The 21,961-nt window shown below is 40.3% G+C and overlaps 1 protein-coding gene across 1 annotated transcript in view; it reads right to left on the reverse strand.

The window, feature by feature from the left end:
* SPEF2 (sperm flagellar 2) overlaps window positions 1-21,961 on the reverse strand; it is a 544,154-nt gene that overhangs the window by 211,173 nt on the left and 311,020 nt on the right. Inside the window, exons 16-17 of the mRNA XM_033932867.1 lie at window positions 7,714-7,868; window positions 1,646-1,732 (exon numbers count right to left, since the gene is read on the reverse strand). Coding sequence (XP_033788758.1) covers window positions 1,646-1,732; window positions 7,714-7,868 — 242 coding nt within the window. The remainder of the gene's footprint in view (window positions 1-1,645; window positions 1,733-7,713; window positions 7,869-21,961) is intronic.

A 21,961-nucleotide genomic window follows, 5' to 3' on the forward strand; every position in this document is an offset into this window, starting at 1 on the left:
CCTCTACGCCTATATACTCTCCAGAATGGACTATTGTAACTCCATCTTCAATGCAATCACTACCAAAGAACACAAGCACCTCCAATGAGTTCAGAATGCTGTGATCCGCCTCCTACATAACCTTGATTACCACAACCCCAGCTCCCCAGCCCTCCATGCAGAACACTGGCTATCAGTTAACAAACGCTGTGTGTTCAAAGCCCTTGTTACGGCCTACAAGAGATTCCACCTCATCACTCCTGCCTACATCACATCCAAACTCCCTCAATACACTCTTGCCCGCCCACTCCACTCTCAAGCCGAGAAATGACTATACATCCCTGCAGGAAGATCTGAGCTCCCAGGAGAATGGGATAGAAATCTAAACAAATAAATAAAAAGCAGACACTGTTAAAAACTGAGGTCTTATTCTGGTCTTTATCCATGTCTCTAAGGCCTAGATTCTCAAAAATGTGCATTACAAACAGAGAGGCTGCTGTCGCAGCTGTTATAGTAGCAATTTTAAAAAAGTGAGTTATTCTTCAAAAAACACTCATACAAATGAGGTTGGTGGAAAGTAGTGAAGATTCTCTACATTTGCATGTGGCTATTGCTGGTTATAGTGCTGGGCACATGGGCAGAATAAATGCAAAAAAAAAAAAAAATCCCCCAATAATAAATCAAGCCACAGATTCCAAGCAATCCTCCATCTGACAGCGGGAGAGATGTCCACTCTCTTCTGTCGCCACGCAACCCTCACCTTCCCCCATGCCTCTGACGACCCCTACTCTCTCCTCCTTACCTTATTTAGATGGCTGGCCGGAGGGATGCCTATTCCCTCCAGCCAGCAGGACCGCCATTTTGCTAATAGAAACATAGAAAAAGCGGCAGAAAAGGGCTATAGCCCACCAAGTCTGCCCATTCCAAGTATCCCCCCCCTGAGTTTACTCCCGTGTTCCTTGAGTTTTGAGAATCTGTCCCTTAGAGAGAGAAAGAAACTAATGAGGAGAAAGAGGCCAGTTAAATTCAGCTGGGAGAGAAGTATTTGCGGAGATGAACTGTTCTATCTATGCCCTAGCTCTATCCAGAGAGCAAAGTAGCTAAATTACATAATGAACTATCTGGTGAGAAAATTGTTCTCTGCAATAAAAGGTTTATGATTAAAGTTAATCCACATATAAAAGTATAAAAGTTGCACACAGAGGAAGATGTTGTACCCATGTAAGAAATTGACTTGTCCTTTTTTTATTCACCCTGACTGTACAAGGACATATGAAAGGGACCCAGACATCTTGCAGCCAGGTCTGACAAGCTTTTTCCAACTGGTAAAAGATATGGTGGAGATCATTTTTCATTCCTTCTGATCTTGCTGGGGGCTTCAGATTGCCAAGGTGAGCAGTGCTCTCTTGCAGAGTCTCTGGTGGGGAACTGTCCAATCTAGCCCCCAGTGGTTGCTCATCACACTTGTTTTCTTTCATTTTTGCAATTACTGTAATTGGTTGCTTAGGGGATTGATGATATATTGAAGGATCTTTATTGCTACCTGTATCAAATGTTCGGGGGGTGGGGTTGTATTGATTCTATTACCCTTTGTTATTAAGCATTAATTGAAGAGGAACACTGATAACAAGCATGTACTTCTGGAAACAATATAAATATACTTAACCAGACTTCATTAAGGAATCACTTTGTGGAAGTGTCCTAGGTATCTTTCCTTTTATCTCTTTAATAATGTCAATGAGTTGAGGAGATTCTAAGGAAAAATATTTTTTAAAAATCATTCACTGAGAAGTCTTTTAATATGCTGACATAAAAGAGTGTACTTATACAAATAAAAAGTAGTTTCTAAACTAGAATAAAGTTTAGATGACTTTCCACTTGCTCAAATAACATTTCATCTGCCATTTGAATACTCAGTCTCCCAGATCCTTAAGGTCCTCTTGCAATTTCTTAACTTTGAATAACAATGTCGTTAGCAAATGTGATTACCTAAATTGTTATTCCTGTTTCTAGGTCATTTATACTGTAAATATGCACATATCCGTAGAGAAATCCACTATTTACCCTTCAATGAGAATGTTGACCATTTAACCCTAATGTCTGTTTTCTAACTTTTAACCAGTTCTTAATCCACAATAGAACACCCCCAATCCAATGACTTTTTAATTTCCTCAGAAGTCTTGCATGAGGAACTTTGTTAAATACATTCTGAAAATCTAGATACATAATGGGGCTCATTTTCAAAAGAGAAAAACATCCAAAAGTGGCATTTGGACGTTTTGTTTGTTAAAATGTTGAAATTGCAATTTTTGAAACCTATTTGTAGATGGTTTTCTCTGCTATTTGCATAGAGCATCTAAATCTCAAGGGGGGGCATGTTTTGGATGACATGAAAGACATGATTTGGATGTTTTTGGAACATTGCAGAAAACGTCCAGGGCAAAACTTGGATGCTTAAGGCTAGACCTATTTCAATAACAAATAAGTGCCATAAAGGTGGTCAAACCGACTAGGTGACCACTAAAGACATGAAGGCATGCCCCCCCCCCCCCCCAGTGGTCACTGACCCTCTCCCATCCCCCATAGATGTGAACTACACAGTACACACCAGCCTGTATGACAGCTTAACAGGTTATGGTTGTCCTATTAGAGCAGCAAGCAGGTCGCTGGAGCGTTTTCCCCGTAACTTTAATCACAGACAACCCTAGATCACTTCAAATCAGAGCTTAACACATTTCTCTTTACAGAAGCGTATTCAACGTTTTTCATAGGTTACCAATATGTATTCCCCCTCTTTTCTATCTTACATTTGTAGTTCCTCCTTCCACCCTCATTGTCATGTTAATGTTATTTTGATATCACACTTGAGTGAAGATGCTTCCAAGCACCAGTTCCATCATATGATGTTGACAGGCCAGTCATGCTAACTCTTGTCCTACTAATGATTCAATGAAGATACAGTGGTATCTCGGTTTACGAGTGCACCAGTTTGCGAGTGTTTTGCAAGACGAGCAAAACATTCGCAAACTTGGTGCCTCGTAAACCGAGCTTGCCTTGCTGTACGAGCGCCCCCTCCGGCGATCCGGCATCCCCCCGGCGATCCGGCATCCCCCCCAGTGATCCGGCATCCTCCCCCACTCGCATTGTCCCCCCCTCCACCGCGATCCTACTTCCCCCCCCCCGAGCAGTCAATGACACCCTTTACCCGACTTGGCACCAGTGCCGGTGCCCGAAGATCCTCCCTCTTCTGGCGCGGCCTGGGCTGGGCGGTGCGTCGGAGATCCTCCTTCTTCTGGTCTGGGCTGGGCTGGACTGGCTTTGAGCATTTGCGCATGCTTAAAGCCTTCTGGTCTCGCTCTCAATCAGAGCGAGACCAGAAGGCTTTGAGCATGCGCAAATGCTCAAAGCCAGTCCAGCCCAGAAGAAGGAGGATCTCCGACGCACCGCCCAGCCGCGCCAGAAGAGGGAGGATCTTCGGGCACCGGCACTGGTGCCAAGTCGGGTAAAGAGTGTCTTGACTGCTCGGGAGGGGGGAAAGTAGGATCGCGGTGGAGGGGGAGATGCCGGTTCGCAGGGGTGGGGAAGCTGGATCGCAGGGAGGGGTTTGGAACAGCGTCGGATTCCTCAAGGGGGGGGGAGAATGGAGCAGCGCCGGTAGCCTCGTGGAGGGGGGGGAGGAGGTGGAACCAATCAAAGCAGTTTCCCTTACTTCCTATGGGGAAACTTGCTTTGATATGCGAGCAATTTGGTTTACGAGCATGCTTCTGGAACGAATTATGCTCGTAAACCAAGGTTCCACTGTACTTGCTTTTCTTCCCGCCTTCCTTGTCCTCCCTGAACAGGTTCTAGCATTTTCCCTCTGTGTCCATATACCCCCTTCCATGTCTTGTATTTCCCATCTCTGTCCATGTACTATTCCCATGCAGCATTTCCCTTTGTGTCCCTGCACCTATTTTCCTCTCCATGCTCATTATTTTCCCCTGTTTCTAATACCTCCCTGTTTATCTCCCTCTTCCTTCATCTGCTTAGTATGGCATCTCTTTTTCCCTTCCCTTCTCTGCAGACCCTCCTCCAACAGGTCTAGCACCTTTCTACCTTCCCTCCAGCAGCCTCCCTTCCACAGGCACAGCAACTCTTCCCCTTCCCTCCAGCTCCCTCTCCTGCAGGTCCTGTAGCTCTCTCCCTTCCCTTCAGTTCCAACGCCTTCATATGCCCTTCCCTCCAGCTTCAGTCCCAGTCCCCCTTCTGTGCCCTTTCCTCCAGCCCCAGCTCCCCCTCCTGTGCCCTGAAGGGGTAGTGGTTTCCTTGGATGTAGTGGGGTAGTGGTAGGGGTAGTGGTAGGGGTAGTGGTTTCCTTGCCAGGGACTGGTTATTTTGCTCATTGATGACAACATGCATTTTCATGCCTTTCCTGTTTGCTCTTTTGGGTATACCTTTGCCACAGAAATCTTGGTGCGTGACCTCCCACTAAGCCTTCTCCACACCTTTGTTCAGTTCATAATGATGCTCAATGATGATACTTGCTCCACCTCCTTCTCCCTGCTGTGGCTCTGAGGCTGGGGGTTTTGGAGAGGTAGGCCTGATCTTGTCAGGGTGTATGGCACTTACATATTGCTCACTGTTGCACATTGTGCATTTAGGCCTGGATTCTGGAAATGCCACCTACATTGGCTGCCGCCTCAAAAAATGGCCAGAATCACGGGTTACATCAAATTTAGGTGCCATTGATGTAGGCCAGGGTTTTAAAGGCCTACATTACTGGCGCCTAAGTTTTGACTGAGAATCACGCCTAACCGCACCTACTTTGACCTTAGGTGCTGTTCTATGATGTAGCTGCAATTCTGATGCCTATCAAGGTAGGTGCTTGCTGGTGCCTACTTTTTTTAAATGAAGTTTTAATTGTTTTTTAAACAGTGCAATCAATTACTGCATCTATTAAACCAATTAAAGCAATTAAGTTAGGTGGCGGTAGGATGCCTACCACATCCTAACTTATGGCACCATTTTAAAAATTCTGACATTAATGGCCACTTTACAGTCTTCAGCCATATGCTTGGATAAAGAGCAACATCTGTAACAAATTCTGTATTTTCTTAGCAATTCTTCTCACTCTCTTAAGGTTTTATGTATGGGACATTGTCCTTCTGGATCCTCCACCTTCTTTAAAGTAGGAGGACATTCAGTTGGTAGAGTCACTGTGGGTAACTCATCTATCTTGTGCGCAGCTATGGACTTGCTGGTGGGGAGGCTGGACTTCTTAAAACTGGCTTCTCATTCTGTAAATGTCAGGGCTTGGGCATCCCCACCAGCAAAGGAAGGACTTAAAGCTGCAGCTGTAGGAGCTGTGCCACAGCAACTCTAGTGGTGGTCAAGCATAGCTGAAAGTGTGCGGCCATGAAAAATATAATAGAATTTAATGGCACCATGATCTGAGAAAGTTTGGGAACCTGTTCCATAGTGTAACTACCCCAAAAAAATCTAAGGAAAGATATGCAAAACTCCTAAAACTAATAAATTATGCCCTATTGGAAACCATAGGAGGGACCTACCTAGACACTACCAGGGGAATGATTCCAGCCTACTCCACCAGCAACTGTAAAGGCTCTCCAAGTGCATTATAGTGTTTCTCACTGCTGAGTGAACTGATACATTTTGGACCTTGCTTAATGGTTGTTTATAAGTGGAGTTTTTTGCCATATGAAGATGAACTGAGGCTTTTTCTCTACCTTTTTTTTCCTTTTTTTCTTGTTTTTTGTGTGTTAAGTGAATGAGTGGGTCTTTGTATGAGTGCAGTGGGTAGACCTGGTAGTGTCTAGGTAGGTCTCTCCTATGGTTTCCAATAGGGCATAATTTATTAGTTTTAGGAACCTGTTCCATAGTACCATTCTACTGACCCTATAGTACACATAACTTTCAAAATGAAAGTTTTTCAAACTTATTTTCCAAATTTTTTTTTTTTAATTCAATTTTTCAAAATTCATTTCACGAAGAAATAATAATAGATTACTAAAACACAAGAATGATAATAAAATATCTAACTGAAAATTCTATCTAGCTCAATTATGTATTTACCAATAAGTTCAAATATATTTATCAATAAATCAAGCTCTAATAAGAGGGCTTAAAACAAGCTAATCCTTCCTGGTGATTACATTTCTCTCCTTTCAAAAATCAGTTTAAGCAACAAAATAATAAAATATCAATCTAAAGAAATTACTTTTTCTCTATTTCTCTAGTATTTAAGAATTGTTACAATTGAATAGAATCCCAAAATATAAATTCCTTCTTTTGTAACTTAAGCATTTGCATGGAAATTTTAAGAAAAATGTAGCTTTGAGGGCCAGTACCCTAGAGGGCTCATAATCGAAAGAGAAAATGCCCAAAACCCAGCCTAAGTCGGCACTTGGATGATCATAAACGAAAGACGTTCAAGTGCCGATAATCAAAACGGGTTTTGGATGTGTTTATAAACAACCTAGGCCTTCCCAGTGCCACTGAATGACCACAGCTAAACGGGGCGTTTCAGGAGGAGTGTCAAGGGCGGGATTTGGGCGGGACATGGGACGTGCTAGACTTAGTCGTATTGAATGTATAACCGAAAGTTTTACAACACAGCCTAGACGGAACTTGGACATTGTGACTTAGGTCATAAAAAACTATATAAAGTGACCAGATAAGCACTGTAAACACATAGTACAGACCCCCACACACTACCCCAGTTATCAACGACCCCCACCCTCATAAAAATCGTAATCATAACTTTAAATATCTGCCTCCAGAACATCAGCACCTGGCAGCCTGCCATAGGAAAGCTTAGTAGAGCTGCACAGAGGTGGCTTAAGTCATTTTGGGGGTGGGTTAGGGACCCATGGAGAGGAGGACCCAGGCCCATAAGCCACTATAATCACTGCATTCATGGTGAAATATGTGCACTCCTCCAAAACCCCCAAAACCCTTTTGTACTGCCATATAAGTGGCTCTTGCAGCCATAAGGGCTTTTGGGGTTGTAGACAGGTGGGTATAGTACGTTTTGGGGGTGTTTTGGGGGGCTAACCATGACCTATAAAGGAGCTGTAGTGAGATGTTTATGGGGCACTCTTTTTGTGAAATTCACAGCACTGCCCTGTAAGGTACCCCACTATTGAGGTGCCATGTCTGGGCGTCTAGTCCATCACTTTGCTGACCCCTCTCATGTCCAACAGGGCTTATTCTAGGCGTTTTTGACTTGGATGAATATTTGTACGAAAATGTAGTATAAATATGGATGATTTAGCAGCTTGGACGATCAGATCAGCAGGACGTATAGTTAGACGATTTTCGTGAAAAAAAATATTTTGGATGTATTTTTTGAAAATGTGTCCTAAGCTGTGTCTGACTTTGGACGACTTGCGACATAGACAAAAACGGATTAAACGTTTCTTTCGATTATGCCCCTCCACGTTTTAATAAAAGAAATTCCTTTCTTCTCAATTGGGTAACTTGAGCTACATCAGGAAATATTAGCACTAAATCTCCACAAAATTTGGCAAACTTATACTTAAAGTACAATTTCATAATCCCTATATGGCTCTCTTTCCTATTTTATAATGTACTTCTTTACCTTAATCCTATCGTTCTAGTAGGTCCTGTTTGTTTTAATGTATGTTACCCTATTTTACTATTTTTATTATGTACAAACCGCTTTGAAGACTGATAGGCGGTATATCAAATTTTTATTAATCTTTAAACTTTTACCTTTTGGTTTTTTAACCACTTCAGCCAAAAAAACTTCTTCCATCCTTTTGCACAGTAAGCTTTCTTCAATTTCACCATCAATCTTTATTAGAATATTTTGTTTTTCTGAAAACCACTTCTTTAGCTCAGGCCAGTTGTCAAGGAAACCTCCAATTCTGTAAAATAAGATCAATGTTACTAGCAAATAACAATAACAATTTAACAGGAAAATACAACAATCTCATTCTCAACAAGAGAAATCCAACAGAATTCATATTACTCCTATAAAATAATTTACAAAGAGTGGGGGGGAGGGAGAGTCAGCTTTTGCCTAGAGGACATAGTTTTGGTTGAAGGGCAAGGTCTATAATTGGGTATTGGAGCTTAAACAGAGGTGTTTGTTGGGGGAGGGAATTAGATATTATGGCACTGCTGGAGGCTTCAGAAGGGAAGAGATTGTGTACAAGTACAGAACTCCCAAATAATTTCCCCTCCCCCCAAAAAAGAACACAGAATAAGCATTATGCTTTCAACAATAAGGGGATGTGGGTTGCTGTAGCTAACTAGGAAGCATAAACACATGAAAAAATGTGCTTATCACAGGTGCTCAAGTTAGATATATTTCCCCATAGGAGAGAAAATGGATCCGGTCAATAGTCTGCTGGTGGCAGTCAGCGTTTTAAAAATGCTTACCATTGCTGACTAAATTAACTCTGAATATTCAATGCCAGGTCATGTCTGAGCACTGATATTGAATATTTGACGCTTACCATACGAGATAGCATGTAATATGCACTTCCCAGCTGAATAATGTCTGGGACCCGCTTAGAAGAATTAGTCCTTTTCTTCCCCCCTTCCTGATCCTGCTGCCACTCTTGCCTCATGAAACTCCCTCCCTCCAAAATAGACTTCCCCATGACACCTCCGCCCAATACTAGGCTGACCACTAGCAGTAGTACCACAACACTACTGCTAGAACTCACAGCAGTCATTTTCTACCAGAAGCCACTACAGACAGTTGGAAATTGGGATTTGCACCTGCTTGACTGACTAAAGTGACTCCCAAGGAGCAAGATACATTACAACCCTCTGCTCAGTGTGCAAATAGAATGTTAGGAATTATCAGGAAAGCAATGGAAAACAAAAACGAGAATGTTATAATGTCTTTGCATTGCTCTATTGTGAAACAACACCTTGAATACTGTATGCAATTTTGGTCATTGCATCTTAAAAAATATATAGCAGGGGGGGGCGTGGCTTGGACGCGAACGATGACGGTTGGATGAAGAAAGAGCTCCTGTATAAACAAGCTTAATTTCAGAAAAACTACAAAAAAAAAACGTTCTTAATGATATAATAAATTGGAGTTTACCTTTTTGATTAGGTGGGAGAGACATTTGAAGGGGAAAATCGGGAGAAAGAAGTGCCGTTTTCATTTGTTTTCTGGGAAGTGAGGTGTGGAGGGCTGAACCCGTCTCAACGGCATAAACAGCAAAATCGGGTCCCCCAGGCAGAGGCGGCAAGATCAGATCCCCACTGACAGAGCCGGCAAGATCGGGTCCCCGCTGGCAGAGGCGGCAAGATCGGGTCCCGCTGACAGAGCCGGCAAGATCGGGTCCCCGCTGGCAGAGGCGGTAAGATCGGGTCCCTCAGGCAGAGGCAGCAAGATTGACCTTTAATCGTTGCCAGGGAGGGCTGGTCCGGGACGCCGTGTGGCCAGGGAGGTTTTCCTTCCCCTCCTCTTTAGCAAGATCAAAGCTCTCTGGCGTATAGCAAGAGGAAAGATTTCCCGAAGGTGGGGGTTTGCAGACGGTTGCTCGGTGCACCACGACCGCGGCCATCTTAGATCGGGAAAAAAAAAAAGAAAATTTTACAAAGTCTGGGTCTGCCGGTGAGCTGCCTAGTGACAAAGATAAGTTTTTTTTTTTCTGAAATGCCTGATGCCTGTTTAAACTAGGGAAATGGGCTGCTTTGAAATAGCTGTCCTCTGCTGGAAATGAGGAGAAGTCTGCAGTGAAAGCTACTTGGCAACGGTTTTTTTTTTTTAACTATTTCCTTGCTGCTAACTTCAAAAATAAACTGTGAAGGATCAGTATAAAGGTTAATCTCTGCTGCTGTAATTCAAGAGATTCAGATATAAGAGACTGTAGGTTTTTGGGCTCTGAGGAAGGACAAATAAAAGGATTGGTAATTTCTTTGACCTGAAGAAAAAAAAAAAAAAAAAAAAAAAGTGACATTGAGGCAGTTGAGAGTCACTGAAATACATATATATGCACATTGAAAGATTAAAGTAAATATATTGGATGGAATATTGCTCTCCTCGGTGAAAGCTGCGATTGGGCTTGTAAGAAGAGAGCTAGAAAAGAAGGCTGCAAATTTTTTCAGGCTAGATGCCAACAACGAGTCTGCAATAGAGCCTAAGACAAATAACTGACAGTTGCTTTAAGAATACTGAAAAAAAAAAAAAAAAAAAAAAGGCGTGGCTTGGACGAATGGTTGGATAAACGAATAGCTCCTTATATGCAAATATATTAAAAAGTCTTACTACCAAATATTTTAAAGAAACTAAAATATATATTGAAATATGACTTCAACTAAACAAAATAAAGCTGACTTAGGAGCTGGAACATCAGGAAGCAATAAGAGGTCGAAACCTGAGCCAGGTACACCCTCTAAAATCCCATTACCAACAGAAAAAAATCTGGATGTTATGGAAGAACTAAGACAAATAAAAGAAATTGTCTTAGATAGTAACAAAAAACTACAAAAAGCAATGGAAGATGCTGCAATCTTAACTAAAAGAGTGGACATTACAGAAAATAGAATTTCAACATTAGAAGATATTACAGAACAATTAAATACAGACATGAATCACAGCAAAATCATATGGAAAGAAATAACAGAGATAAAAAAAAATCTTGAAGACAGCCGGAATCGTGAAAGACGGAATAATTTAAGAATAATCGGATTACCTGAAGGAGTGGAAAAGAATGATCCGATTGCATTTCTTGAAAAATTTCTACCTAAAATACTACCATTGAAATTTAAAACGGAACTGGAAATTGAAAGAGCTCATAGGATTCCAACACAAAGAAATAACACTCAAACAGGTCCAAGAACCTTAATTTTCAAACTTTTAAGACACCAACAAGCAATTGAAATATGCCAATTAGCCAAGGAAATCAAAAATCTTAAATGCCAAGATTCAAAAATATACATTGTCCCGGACTTTGCAAAAGAAACAGCAACAAGAAGAAAACAATTCTTAGACATGAGACCACAACTAAGATCTCTAGGAGCTAGATTTGGGCTCCTGTACCCGTCAATTATGAAGGTTACCGTTGCTAACAAAACGCAAAACTTTACAGATCCAAAAAAACTACAGGAATTTATAAATCAACTGGAGCAACCTATGACAATCTAAAGAACAATTAATGGGTTCATACTAAAGACTATTGACGGTTAAAGATAGATCAAAACGGAAAGCAATGGAAAAAGAACACACAAGGATCGAATTAAAGACTTAAACAACTTGCAACATTCTCCATGGAAAACAAGAAAACTGAAAAATACAAAAATTCTAGAATTCTATTCAGAATACATAGAATAAACTTAAAGACAGGAACATAAATGATTTGAAACACATCTCCGAACTCAAATGATGACGAAGAAAGTTTCTTCAACAAACTTAAAAATGTATTGATTGAATCCGAAATTTTGAAAGCGGAGTAATAGTGAGAAAGAAAATCATCCTACAATCACAAAGAAGATTATAAAAAAAAAAAAAAAATGAAGTGATTGGTTTGTTGTATGTCCGGTTGAAGGTGGTACTTCAGGTTTAATTTTGCGTTTCAGATACATTAAAATACATTTCAAATAAGAAATGTATGAAAAAAATAAATCTGAAACGCAAATTTTATGTTCTTTTATTTATTAAGTTTAATTTAGTATCCACAATAGTTCAACCTGGGAATCCTCTATGGGAGATAAAAGAAGAGTTTTTGGCACAGGACTTCACTCTTGTCTGCACAGGCCTCAGATACTTCAAAATTATAGATGTCTATAGAGTATGCTATTGAGATAGAACTTATAAGAACACTGATGGGAAGGTTAGCTCCTCTTAATTGACAACTCTCTCGTGAATCATAAGAAAATAATGAATATAAGAGATGAGAGGATTCCTGTGCTGTAGACTCTTGTTACAGTTCTGAGGAAAGAGGCTAAATTGGAAAGCTTTTTAAAGTAAAAATAATATACCACCTGAAAAGAAATGAATAGTAATTGAAATGTTCTTAGATATAATTGATTTAAAATAATCATTCTTATGGATTTAAAGATATACAAATACAGAAAATAATCTTTCAATACATAAGAATGAAAAACTTTTTACTTATTCTTATAATTAATAATAAAATAAAAGAAAATATACAAAAATAGAAAAAAAAAAAAAAATGGTAGTACTTTAGATAATTATTAATAGCTTGTGGGAGTTATCTAAATCTAACCTCAACCTGCGTATCCAAGTTTTCGTAATTAATAAGGGGGGGAAGGGAGGGATAAAAGGGATGGGAGGGAATAAAAGGGAAATATATAAGGAAATCATGGGAATAAAGGAAAAAAGAGAAATGAAATACTTAAAACATTGGGAAAATATACATAATTTAATACCTGAGAATTTAAAAATAAATGGATATTAAAATTATGTCTTTAAATGTTAACGGTCTTAATCATATGATAAAAAGGAAAAAAGCACTATCATTTTTAAAAAGGCAAGATGCAGATATATGTCTTATACAAGAGACCCACCTCTCACATATAGAATCTAAAAAGCTAGAAGGAGGCTGGGTCAAACAGTGTTTTTTCTCACCAGCTATAGGGAAAAAGGCAGGTGTTGCTATTTTAATTAATAAAAAATGCTCTGCTTCATTTAAACTAAAAGCTTCAGATATTCATGGAAGATGGATAATGGTGGAAATGAATATGGGAAATACTACCATGACGTTAATCAATATATACGCCCCTAATTCGAACCAAAATGAATTCTTTAAAACTCTTCAACAACTGATCATACCACTGGCTACTTCAAACCTTATAGTAGCAGGGGACTTCAATGCTGTAATGGATCCTTTATTAGATAAAAACCCAAGTAGAGTTATGAAATCTATGGGACTAGATAATTTGATTCAATCTTGTGATTTAATAGATATATGGAGAATACTTCATTTTAATGGTCGGGAATTTTCTTTCTGTTCTCACGTTCACAATTCTTTTTCAAGAATAGATTATATCTTTACTTCAAAACATCTTGCACATCAAGTGACACAAGCAGCCATTGATCCAATTATTCTATCTGACCATGGTGGAGTGTGGATCAAAATTAAAACTACAGATCAAAATAATAACAGACCAATTTGGAAAATAGATAATACAATGTTGGTTGACAAAAATTTTTGTGAAAATCTTCTAACAAAAATGAAAGAATTTTTTCAAATAAATGATAATGATGATATTAACAAAGAAACTTTATGGGATGCCTTTAAGGCAACAATTAGAGGACAAATAATTTCTTATTCGGCTTTTCTAAAAAAACAAATTAAAAAACAATTTTTGATCTTAGAAAAAGAGATTAAAAATTTAGAATCAAAACTTATAGAAAAATGGGAATATTCTATTCAACAAGAATTATTAAAATTAAAAGGTAAATATAATGAGATCTCATCTAAGATGATTAGGAAAGATTTATTTTCTCAACAAACATTGTACTATGGTAATTCAAACAAATCAGGAAGAATATTGGCAAACTATCTTAAAGCGAAAAAAAGAAAAACAAAATTAATAGCAATAAAAGATGAAAATGGAAATATATATACACAAATTGAACCTATTTTAAAACAATTCTTAAAATTCTATAAATCTCTTTATTCTTCCGAAAATTATCTAAATAAAGAAAAAGATGGTTTTGAATTTTTAAAAATGTTAGAGGGTCCAAAAATTCCTGAACATATAAAACGAAGTTTGGAAGAACCAATATCACTAAAAGAATTAGGAACAGCTTTGGAGTCCCTTAGAGTTGGATCCGCTCCAGGTGGTGATGGATATACAGTGGAATTTTATAAAACATTTCAAAACTTTTTATTACCCTATTTATTAAATCTTTATCAATATCAACTCAATAAAGGTTGTATTAAAGGCACTATAGCAGAATCTTTGACTATTGTTTTGCCAAAGTCCAATAAAGATCCCACTTTGGTATCAAACTATAGACCAATATCTTTAATAAATGTAGATGGAAAATTATTAGCAAAAATACTTGCGCTAAGATTAGCTAAAGCTCTCCCCCATATAATAGGTATGCATCAAACAGGATTCGTTGCTCAAAGACATTCATCTCATAATACCAGATTAACATTCCATATGTTATATTTAACAAAGAAAATGAATGAACCTACTTTTGCAATTTCATTAGATGCAGAAAAGGCCTTTGATAGAGTAGAATGGCCTTTTATGTATCAAGCAATGGAATGGTTTGGTATAGGTCCTGGATTTATACAAATGATACAAACAATGTATAGCTCCCCTTCTGCTAGAATATATATTAATAATACGTTTTCAGAAAAATTTAATCTACAGAGAGGAGTTAGACAAGGATGTCCCTTATCCCCTTTGCTGTTTGATATTGTTTTAGAACCCTTAATATTAGCTATCCAACAAGCTAAGGAGATACAGGGTATACCTCATTCAGATAAAGAATATAAGATATCTGCTTACGCAGATGATTTATTACTATATCTGAAGAATCCAGAATCCACCATTCCACATCTACTTGAATTGATTGAGAAATTTGGAAATTTTTCAGGATATAAAATTAATTGGAATAAATCAGAAATTCTTCCACTAAATATACATTGTACAAAAGGTTTATTTGATACATTCCCTTTTGTTTGGAAGGAAGAATATATCAAATACCTTGGAATTTTGATAACAAAAACAGTAGATGAAACAATGAAAATTAATGAAAAATGCTTACTACAAAAAGTAATAGAAATGTGTGAGCAATGGAATCCTTTGCATTTATCTTGGTGGGGAAGAGTACAAACTGTAAAAATGATGATTTTACCGGTAGTGTGTTACCAAATGGGGATGATACCAGTTTTCTTTCAAGATTCGTTTTATACAAAAATAAATAGGACTTTGACAAAATTTATATGGCTTAATAAAAAACCAAGAATTGCTCTAGCGTCATTACAAAAACCAATTAAAGAGGGAGGGGTAAATTTTCCCAACTTTTATAGGTATCATCAAGCCTATATCTTACGTCATGGTATGTATTGGATCCTCCCAGAACCTACAGATAATATTCCAGACTGGTTTTGGCTAGAATGGAGGCTTATGTTTCCATTACGTCTTAATCATGTAATTAGTATCAAAATGCCAAGGTTATACAAAGATCATAAAATATTTATGGATACCTGGAAAACTCTAAAATACATAAGTAATCTTACTCAAATTCCAATTAGTAAATCAACCAACCAAACTATATGGCTAAACCCCAAGATCAAAATTGGCGGTTTTAAAGTCATCTGGAAACATTGGATGATAGCAGGCATTCGCACTTTGGATGATGTAATTAAAAATGATAAATTGCTGGAGTTTTCACAATTGCAACAAAAATTTGGTCTCAATAAAACACAATATTTTAAATGGTTGCAATTGAAGCAATCTATTCAGAAAGGGTTCCCTGAATGGAAAGATCTCGTTAAATATCACAGTTTGGAATTCTTATGTTTCCAGATGGACTCAATAGGTCACAAAGCCGCACAGTGGTATAAATTAATATCCGGATATATAAATAAAAAACCAAAAAATGGTCTTAGAGACATTTGGAGCATTGAGATAAAACACCAAATTAGTGCATCTCAATGGCCACGACTTTGGTCTTGGAGGTTAAAATGTACGGTGTCAGCATCTATGAGACAAACTTGGTTTTTTCTTCTTCATAGAGCTTTTTGGACCCCTACTCGTTTACAAAAAATAGATAGTTCAAGATCTAATAGATGCTGGCACTGTCATATTGAAATTGGGACATTAGATCATCTTTTATTCTTTTGTCCATTTATCCTATCATTCTGGAAATCAATTTGGCCCCAAATTAACAGAATGTTAGAAAATCCAGTAGCCTTGACATATGATACTATATTATTTGGAACAACTATGAGAGCAAAAAGCCAAATTTCATCCAGTAATAACAAACTTTTATTTATTTTAACTGGAATTGCAATACAACAAATTACATTCAATTGGAAACAACATGATAGATTGAACTATATGTTCTGGTGGAATTCGGTATGCCACATATATAAAATGGAACTCGCTATTGCAACACACAAAGGATACATGAATAAATTTAAAAAAATATGGGGACCATTAACCGATTTTTGTAAAGAAGGATAATTTTTCCCATAAAGAACACTGGAAACATCTGAAGACCGTTAACATGATTTCTCTAATGAACTTTTCCCATGATAAGATAATTGTTAAGAGGGAAATGGGGTGGGTTTTTCAATTTTGATTATTACATACTAAATTAATATTTAAAAAATGTACAATAAAATTGATTTATGTATTATTGGTTGGGAAGGAGGGTGGGACAGGGGATTATTATATTAATGTTATACTTGATATTAATATATGAGTTAGTCAAGTGTGTATTTAAGTTTCTATTGAGTTTATTTGTAACACTTGTTGTAACACAAAAAAATGAATAAAGATTTAAAACCAAAAAATATATAGCAGAATTAGAAAAGGTACTGAGAATGGTGACAAAAATGATAAAGGGGATGCGACAACTCCCTATGAGGAAAGGCTAAAGCAACTAGGACTCGTCAGCTTGGAGATATTAGGTCTCAGGGGAGATATTAAAGAGGTCTATAAAATACTGAATGAAGTGGAACAGATACGTATGAATCGATTGTTTACTCTTTCCAAAAATACTAGAACTAGGGGGCATGTAATTAAGCTACTAAGCAGTAGATTTAAAACAAACCAGAGAAAATAGTTCTTCACTCAATGTGTAATTAAACTCTGGAATTCGTATGGTCCTGTTTGATGTTGGAGCCGTTTTGGAACTCACTTTCCCCATACACATGTAGTAGATTGCTTAATGCCTAATCTCAGCTGACCAATGCTATTTTCTTAATTTACATTGGAGTACATGCAATTGTGTTGGAGCTCTATGTGAAAGTGGGTAGGGGGAGTCTGGGTGGGGTACAAATTGTGTAACTTTTGTCAACAAGTTGTTTTTGGTATAGAATAGATACATGGAGAGGGTATAAGCTATAAAGTGGATCAGAATGTTAGTATAGCACTCGGATTTCTTTCTGTCTGTATTTGTTATTATACTTAATAAAAATATTGAAAAAAAAAAGAACTCTGGAATTCGGTGCCAGAGAATGAAGTGATAGAAGTTAGCCATTTGTTAGGTATTTGTGACCTGGATTGGATTGGTCACTGGATTGGATTGGATTGGTCACTGTTAGAAACAGGATCCTGGACTTGATGGACCTTTGTTTTGCCCCACTATAGCAACTCTTATGTTCTTGTGAGATAGGCCCTGGAGTGGGGAGGGGGCAACAGGTGGGTAGTGAGAGGAACTTGGAGGGGCTCTGATGGGAAAAGGTGCTGGGGGGTCTGTTATTAAAGGAGGTGACAATAGAGGGGTTTGTTATTGAGAGGAGCGGCAGGAAATAGTGGCACATGGATAGAAGGAATGAGAAGAGGAGGAAAGAGATGGTACATATGGATGGAAAGAAGGGGAAGAGAGGGAAGAGATGGTGTATAGGAAGCCAATGGAGCTATAATCATCCTAGCAACAGAGTTCATCAATACTTGTAAAGCTTTACTCTTAGTTTTCGCAACCCCCAAATACACTGCATTACGATAGTCTAATTTACCCATTATTAACACTTGCACCACAGTATGAAAATCCAAAAGCAACAACATTGATTTCAATCTATACAGCATATGCAATTGAGCATAGCCCATCTGTATCGTTTTCAAAATTTGATACCCCATAGTCTAACCACACTCCCAATACCAACATTTCCTTTTTTTCCTGATAACTGTGTCCCCAGCACTGTCATACACTCCAAATCAATTTCACCTTTTTCTCTCCCCACTGTTAATACCTCAGTCTTATTAACATTCAGCTTCAAATCATGCTCAATCATCCAATGAACAACTCACTCCATGCAAGAATTTAGTCTCAATTCATTTTCCCCTTCGTCTGTACCCATTGGAAAAAAGAACAAGGTATCATCAGCAAATATTAAATAATGAACATGTAAGCTCTAAAAGACTGTACCTATTGCTGACATGTCAATATTGAATAATAAAGCTGATAATGTAGATCCCTGTGATACATCTCTTTTCATTCAAAACCCCTATAGCTTCAACCAAATGATCACTCAAAGGAGCGCTCTAAGGAGTAGAACCTATTCCTTAGTCGTGCTCCTTCATTGGCGCGACAAAGTCAGTGCTTTGCTCCTCCGGCGCTGTTTTAGTATATTTAAAACCCACGCCCCTGCGACATCAGCCAAAGGGGGCAGAGCCAACAATCTTCCAGCTGAGCAGCTACCCAGGTAAAAAGGAGCTCGTTCTCACTATCCCAACTAGCAGGCAAAGCACATCAAATGCCACACAAGGATGGGCAGTTTCTGTAGAGGGTGAAAGCATACTAGCATAGCAAGGCAAATATACATGCATATTTTACATACAGCCTCTTACACCAGTGTAAATGCTCATGTCTAAATATGGAAGAGATGTACTGTATTTTCGCGGATATAACGCGCGCGCTATACGCGTTTTTACGTACCGCGCATACCCTTCGCGCACTATATGCCTGAGCGCGGTATACAAAATTTTTTTTACATATTTCACACCCCGCCCGACGCCCCATTCATCATCCGGAAGGACGCTCGCACCCCCACCGCTCGCACCCCCACCCCGAAGGACCGCCGACTCCCCGACAATATCGGGCCAGGAGGGAGCCCAAACCCTCCTGGCCACGGCGACCCCCTAACCCCACCCCGCACTACATTACGGGCAGGAGGGATCCCAGGCCCTCCTGCCCTCGACGCAAACCCCCCTCCCCCCAACGACCGCCCCCCCCAAGAACCTCCGACCGCCCCCCCAGCCGACCCGCGATCCCCCTAGCGACCCCCACGACCCCCCCACCCCCCTTCCCCGTACCTTTGGTAGTTGGCCGGACAGACGGGAGCCAAACCCGCCTGTCCGGCAGGCAGCCAACGAAGGAATGAGGCCGGATTGGCCCATCCATCCTAAAGCTCCGCCTACTGGTGGGGCCTAAGGCGCGTGGGCCAATCAGAATAGGCCCTGGAGCCTTAGGTCCCACCTGGGGGCGCGGGCTGAGGCACATGGGCCCAACCCGACCATGTGCCTCAGGCCACGCCCCCAGGTGGGACCTAAGGCTCCAGGGCCTATTCTGATTGGCCCACGCGCCTTAGGCCCCACCAGTAGGCGGAGCTTTAGGATGGATGGGCCAATCCGGCCTCATTCCTTCGTTGGCTGCCTGCCGGACAGGTGGGTTTGGCTCCCGTCTGTCCGGCCAACTACCAAAGGTACGGGGAAGGGGGGTGGGGGGGTCGTGGGGGTCGCCAGGGGGATCGCGGGTCGGCTGGGGGGCGGTCGGAGGTTCTTGGGGGGGGCGGTCGTTGGGGGGGAGGGGGGGTTTGCGTCGAGGGCAGGAGGGCCTGGGATCCCTCCTGCCCGTAATGTAGTGCGGGGTGGGGTTAGGGGGTCGCCGTGGCCAGGAGGATTTGGGCTCCCTCCTGGCCCGATATTGTCGGGGAGTCGGCGGTCCTTCGGGGTGGGGGTGCGAGTGGTCCTGCCGAGGGGGGAGAAGAATCGGACGTCGAGGGGGGGCATCAGGCTTTCAGGATGGGGACAGACCTTCAAGGGGGGACAGGACTTCAAGGGGGGACAGGCAGACCTTCAAGGGGGACAGGCAGACCTTCAAGGGGGGACAGGACTTCAAGGGGGACAGGCAGACCTTCAAGGGGGACAGGCAGACCTTCAAGGGGGGACAGGACTTCAAGGGGGGACAGGCAGACCGAAGGGAGTGAAAAAGCTATAAAATAAACCCACTAGCGTGTCAATGTGTTGAGAGGAAGAGGTGGTCTGGGAAATTCTGCTGAGAAAACTCCGGGTCGGGACAGCGCACGGAGAGGCGGGGCAGTGCACGGAAAGTCATGGCAGGTGAACGGAGAGTCGGGACAGCGCACGGAGAGGCGGGGCAGTGCACGGAAAGTCAGGGCGGGTGAACGGTGAGTCGGGGCAACCAGAGGAGAGTCGGGGAGGGCGAAAGGAGAGTCGGGGTGGCCAGAGGAGAGTCGGGGAGAGCGAAAGGAGAGTCGGGGTGGCCAGAGGAGAGTCGGGCAGCATGCGCGGTATACCCATGAGCGCTGTATACAAAAGTTTCCGTACATACAAGTGTGGTTTCTGCGCGCTATACCCGTGTGCGCGTTTTACACGGGTGCGCGTTATATCCGCGAAAATACGGTACATAATGTAGACAGTATTTTATAAATTATCATCAGGCTCATAATCAAAAAAACATAGATGTCCAAAAAGCATCCTAAATCAGCACTTAGACGGTCTAATTGCCGGGACGTCCAAATGCCGATGATCAAAACCATCTTTCTGCACATCTAGTACGGTGTTACAGCCTCTATTCATTCAGAGCATGAGATTGGCGTGGTGAAGGCAGGTTATGGGTGGGTTTTAGGCGGTCTCAAGGGCAGGTTAGACATGGACATCTTGCAGCGATAATCAAACATTTTGCAAGACATCCTGGATGTAAATTAGATGTTTGGAACTAGACCTGTTTCAGAGGGGTCTAAGTACTACAAAGGAGGTGCTCAAACTGATCAGATGGCCACTGCATGCATCAAGGTAAGACCCCCCCATACTTCCCAGTACTCACTGACCCCCTCATACCCACAAATATCAGAATACAAACATACATACCTGTCTACAGAACAACAACACCTAGTATAGGACAGCCTAGTAGAGCTGCACACAGGTGTCTTAAGTAGCCTGGTGAGTGGGCTAGTGAACCATAGAGAGGAGTAGGAAGTCCCATATGCCACTCTAACCATTACATTTATGGTGGAAAATGTGAGCCCACCAAAACCCTACTCTACTGCCATATAGGTGCCACCTGCAGCCATAAGGACTATTGGGGTTGTAGACAGGTGGGTATAGTGGCTTTTGGGGGCAAAGGGAGTTCTGGTGAGATGCTTATCTGGCATCATTTATGTGAAGTTCATATCAGTGCCCTTCCCACATCCAAATGGTTTTGTTCGGGGTGTTTGGGACTTAGATGAAATTTTGGTTGAAAATGTGGTATAAAGATAGACAACTTGGCGGTCTGGGCATCCCAAAGGACTAGACGTCAAGATAAAGGATTTTAAAAAAATAATTATTTCTAGGTGTATAGTGGTTTGCCTTTTGAAACTAGGCATTTTCTTACTGCCGACTTTGGATGTCTAGTGCCATACATCCAAATCAGACTTAGATGTATGTTTTGAAAATGCCCCTCCACGAGTGTAAATCTGTGTTGCCCATATGCCCCGCCCAGATTTCATTCACTTAAACACTCAACTTACACTTTAGGGGTTACCCATGTAAGTTTACTTGGCAGTTACTTACATGGGTAAATAACTTGTGCACTTATATGGCACTTAAGTGTAGACGCCTTTTTTAGAAAATTGCCCCTCCAAGTGTCTTATCAAAAGAGCCTAAGGCATACCATTTCATGCTTCCCCACACATATTTATAGAAAAAGAAATAAAAGATTATCAATTTAGAGATCAATATTCAAAGTGATTTAACCAGCCAAAAATGGCTCCTGGCTGGTTGTTTTTTTTTAAAATTTTTTTTCCAGTTTTAAATTTTTTATTCATTTTCATATATCAACAAGTGTAACATAGAAATTTAAAAAGATCACATAAAACATACACTTGAATTCCTTCATGTATCACTGTAAATACAACATATTATTCTGTATTTATAAACAATAATACCTAAAATATCTGTATTACCTAATATGTATAATAATTGTTGTTAAAATTTAAACCCTTCTTTTCCCTCCCCTCCCAATACATATAACAATTATAATAAAATATTGACAAATATTTTATGAGATAAATTAAATAAGATGAAACCCACCCCCTCCCTTCTTAATATGAGT

Source organism: Geotrypetes seraphini, chromosome 1, assembly GCF_902459505.1.
Source record: "Geotrypetes seraphini chromosome 1, aGeoSer1.1, whole genome shotgun sequence".
In the NCBI taxonomy this organism is placed as follows: Eukaryota; Metazoa; Chordata; class Amphibia; order Gymnophiona; family Dermophiidae; genus Geotrypetes; species Geotrypetes seraphini.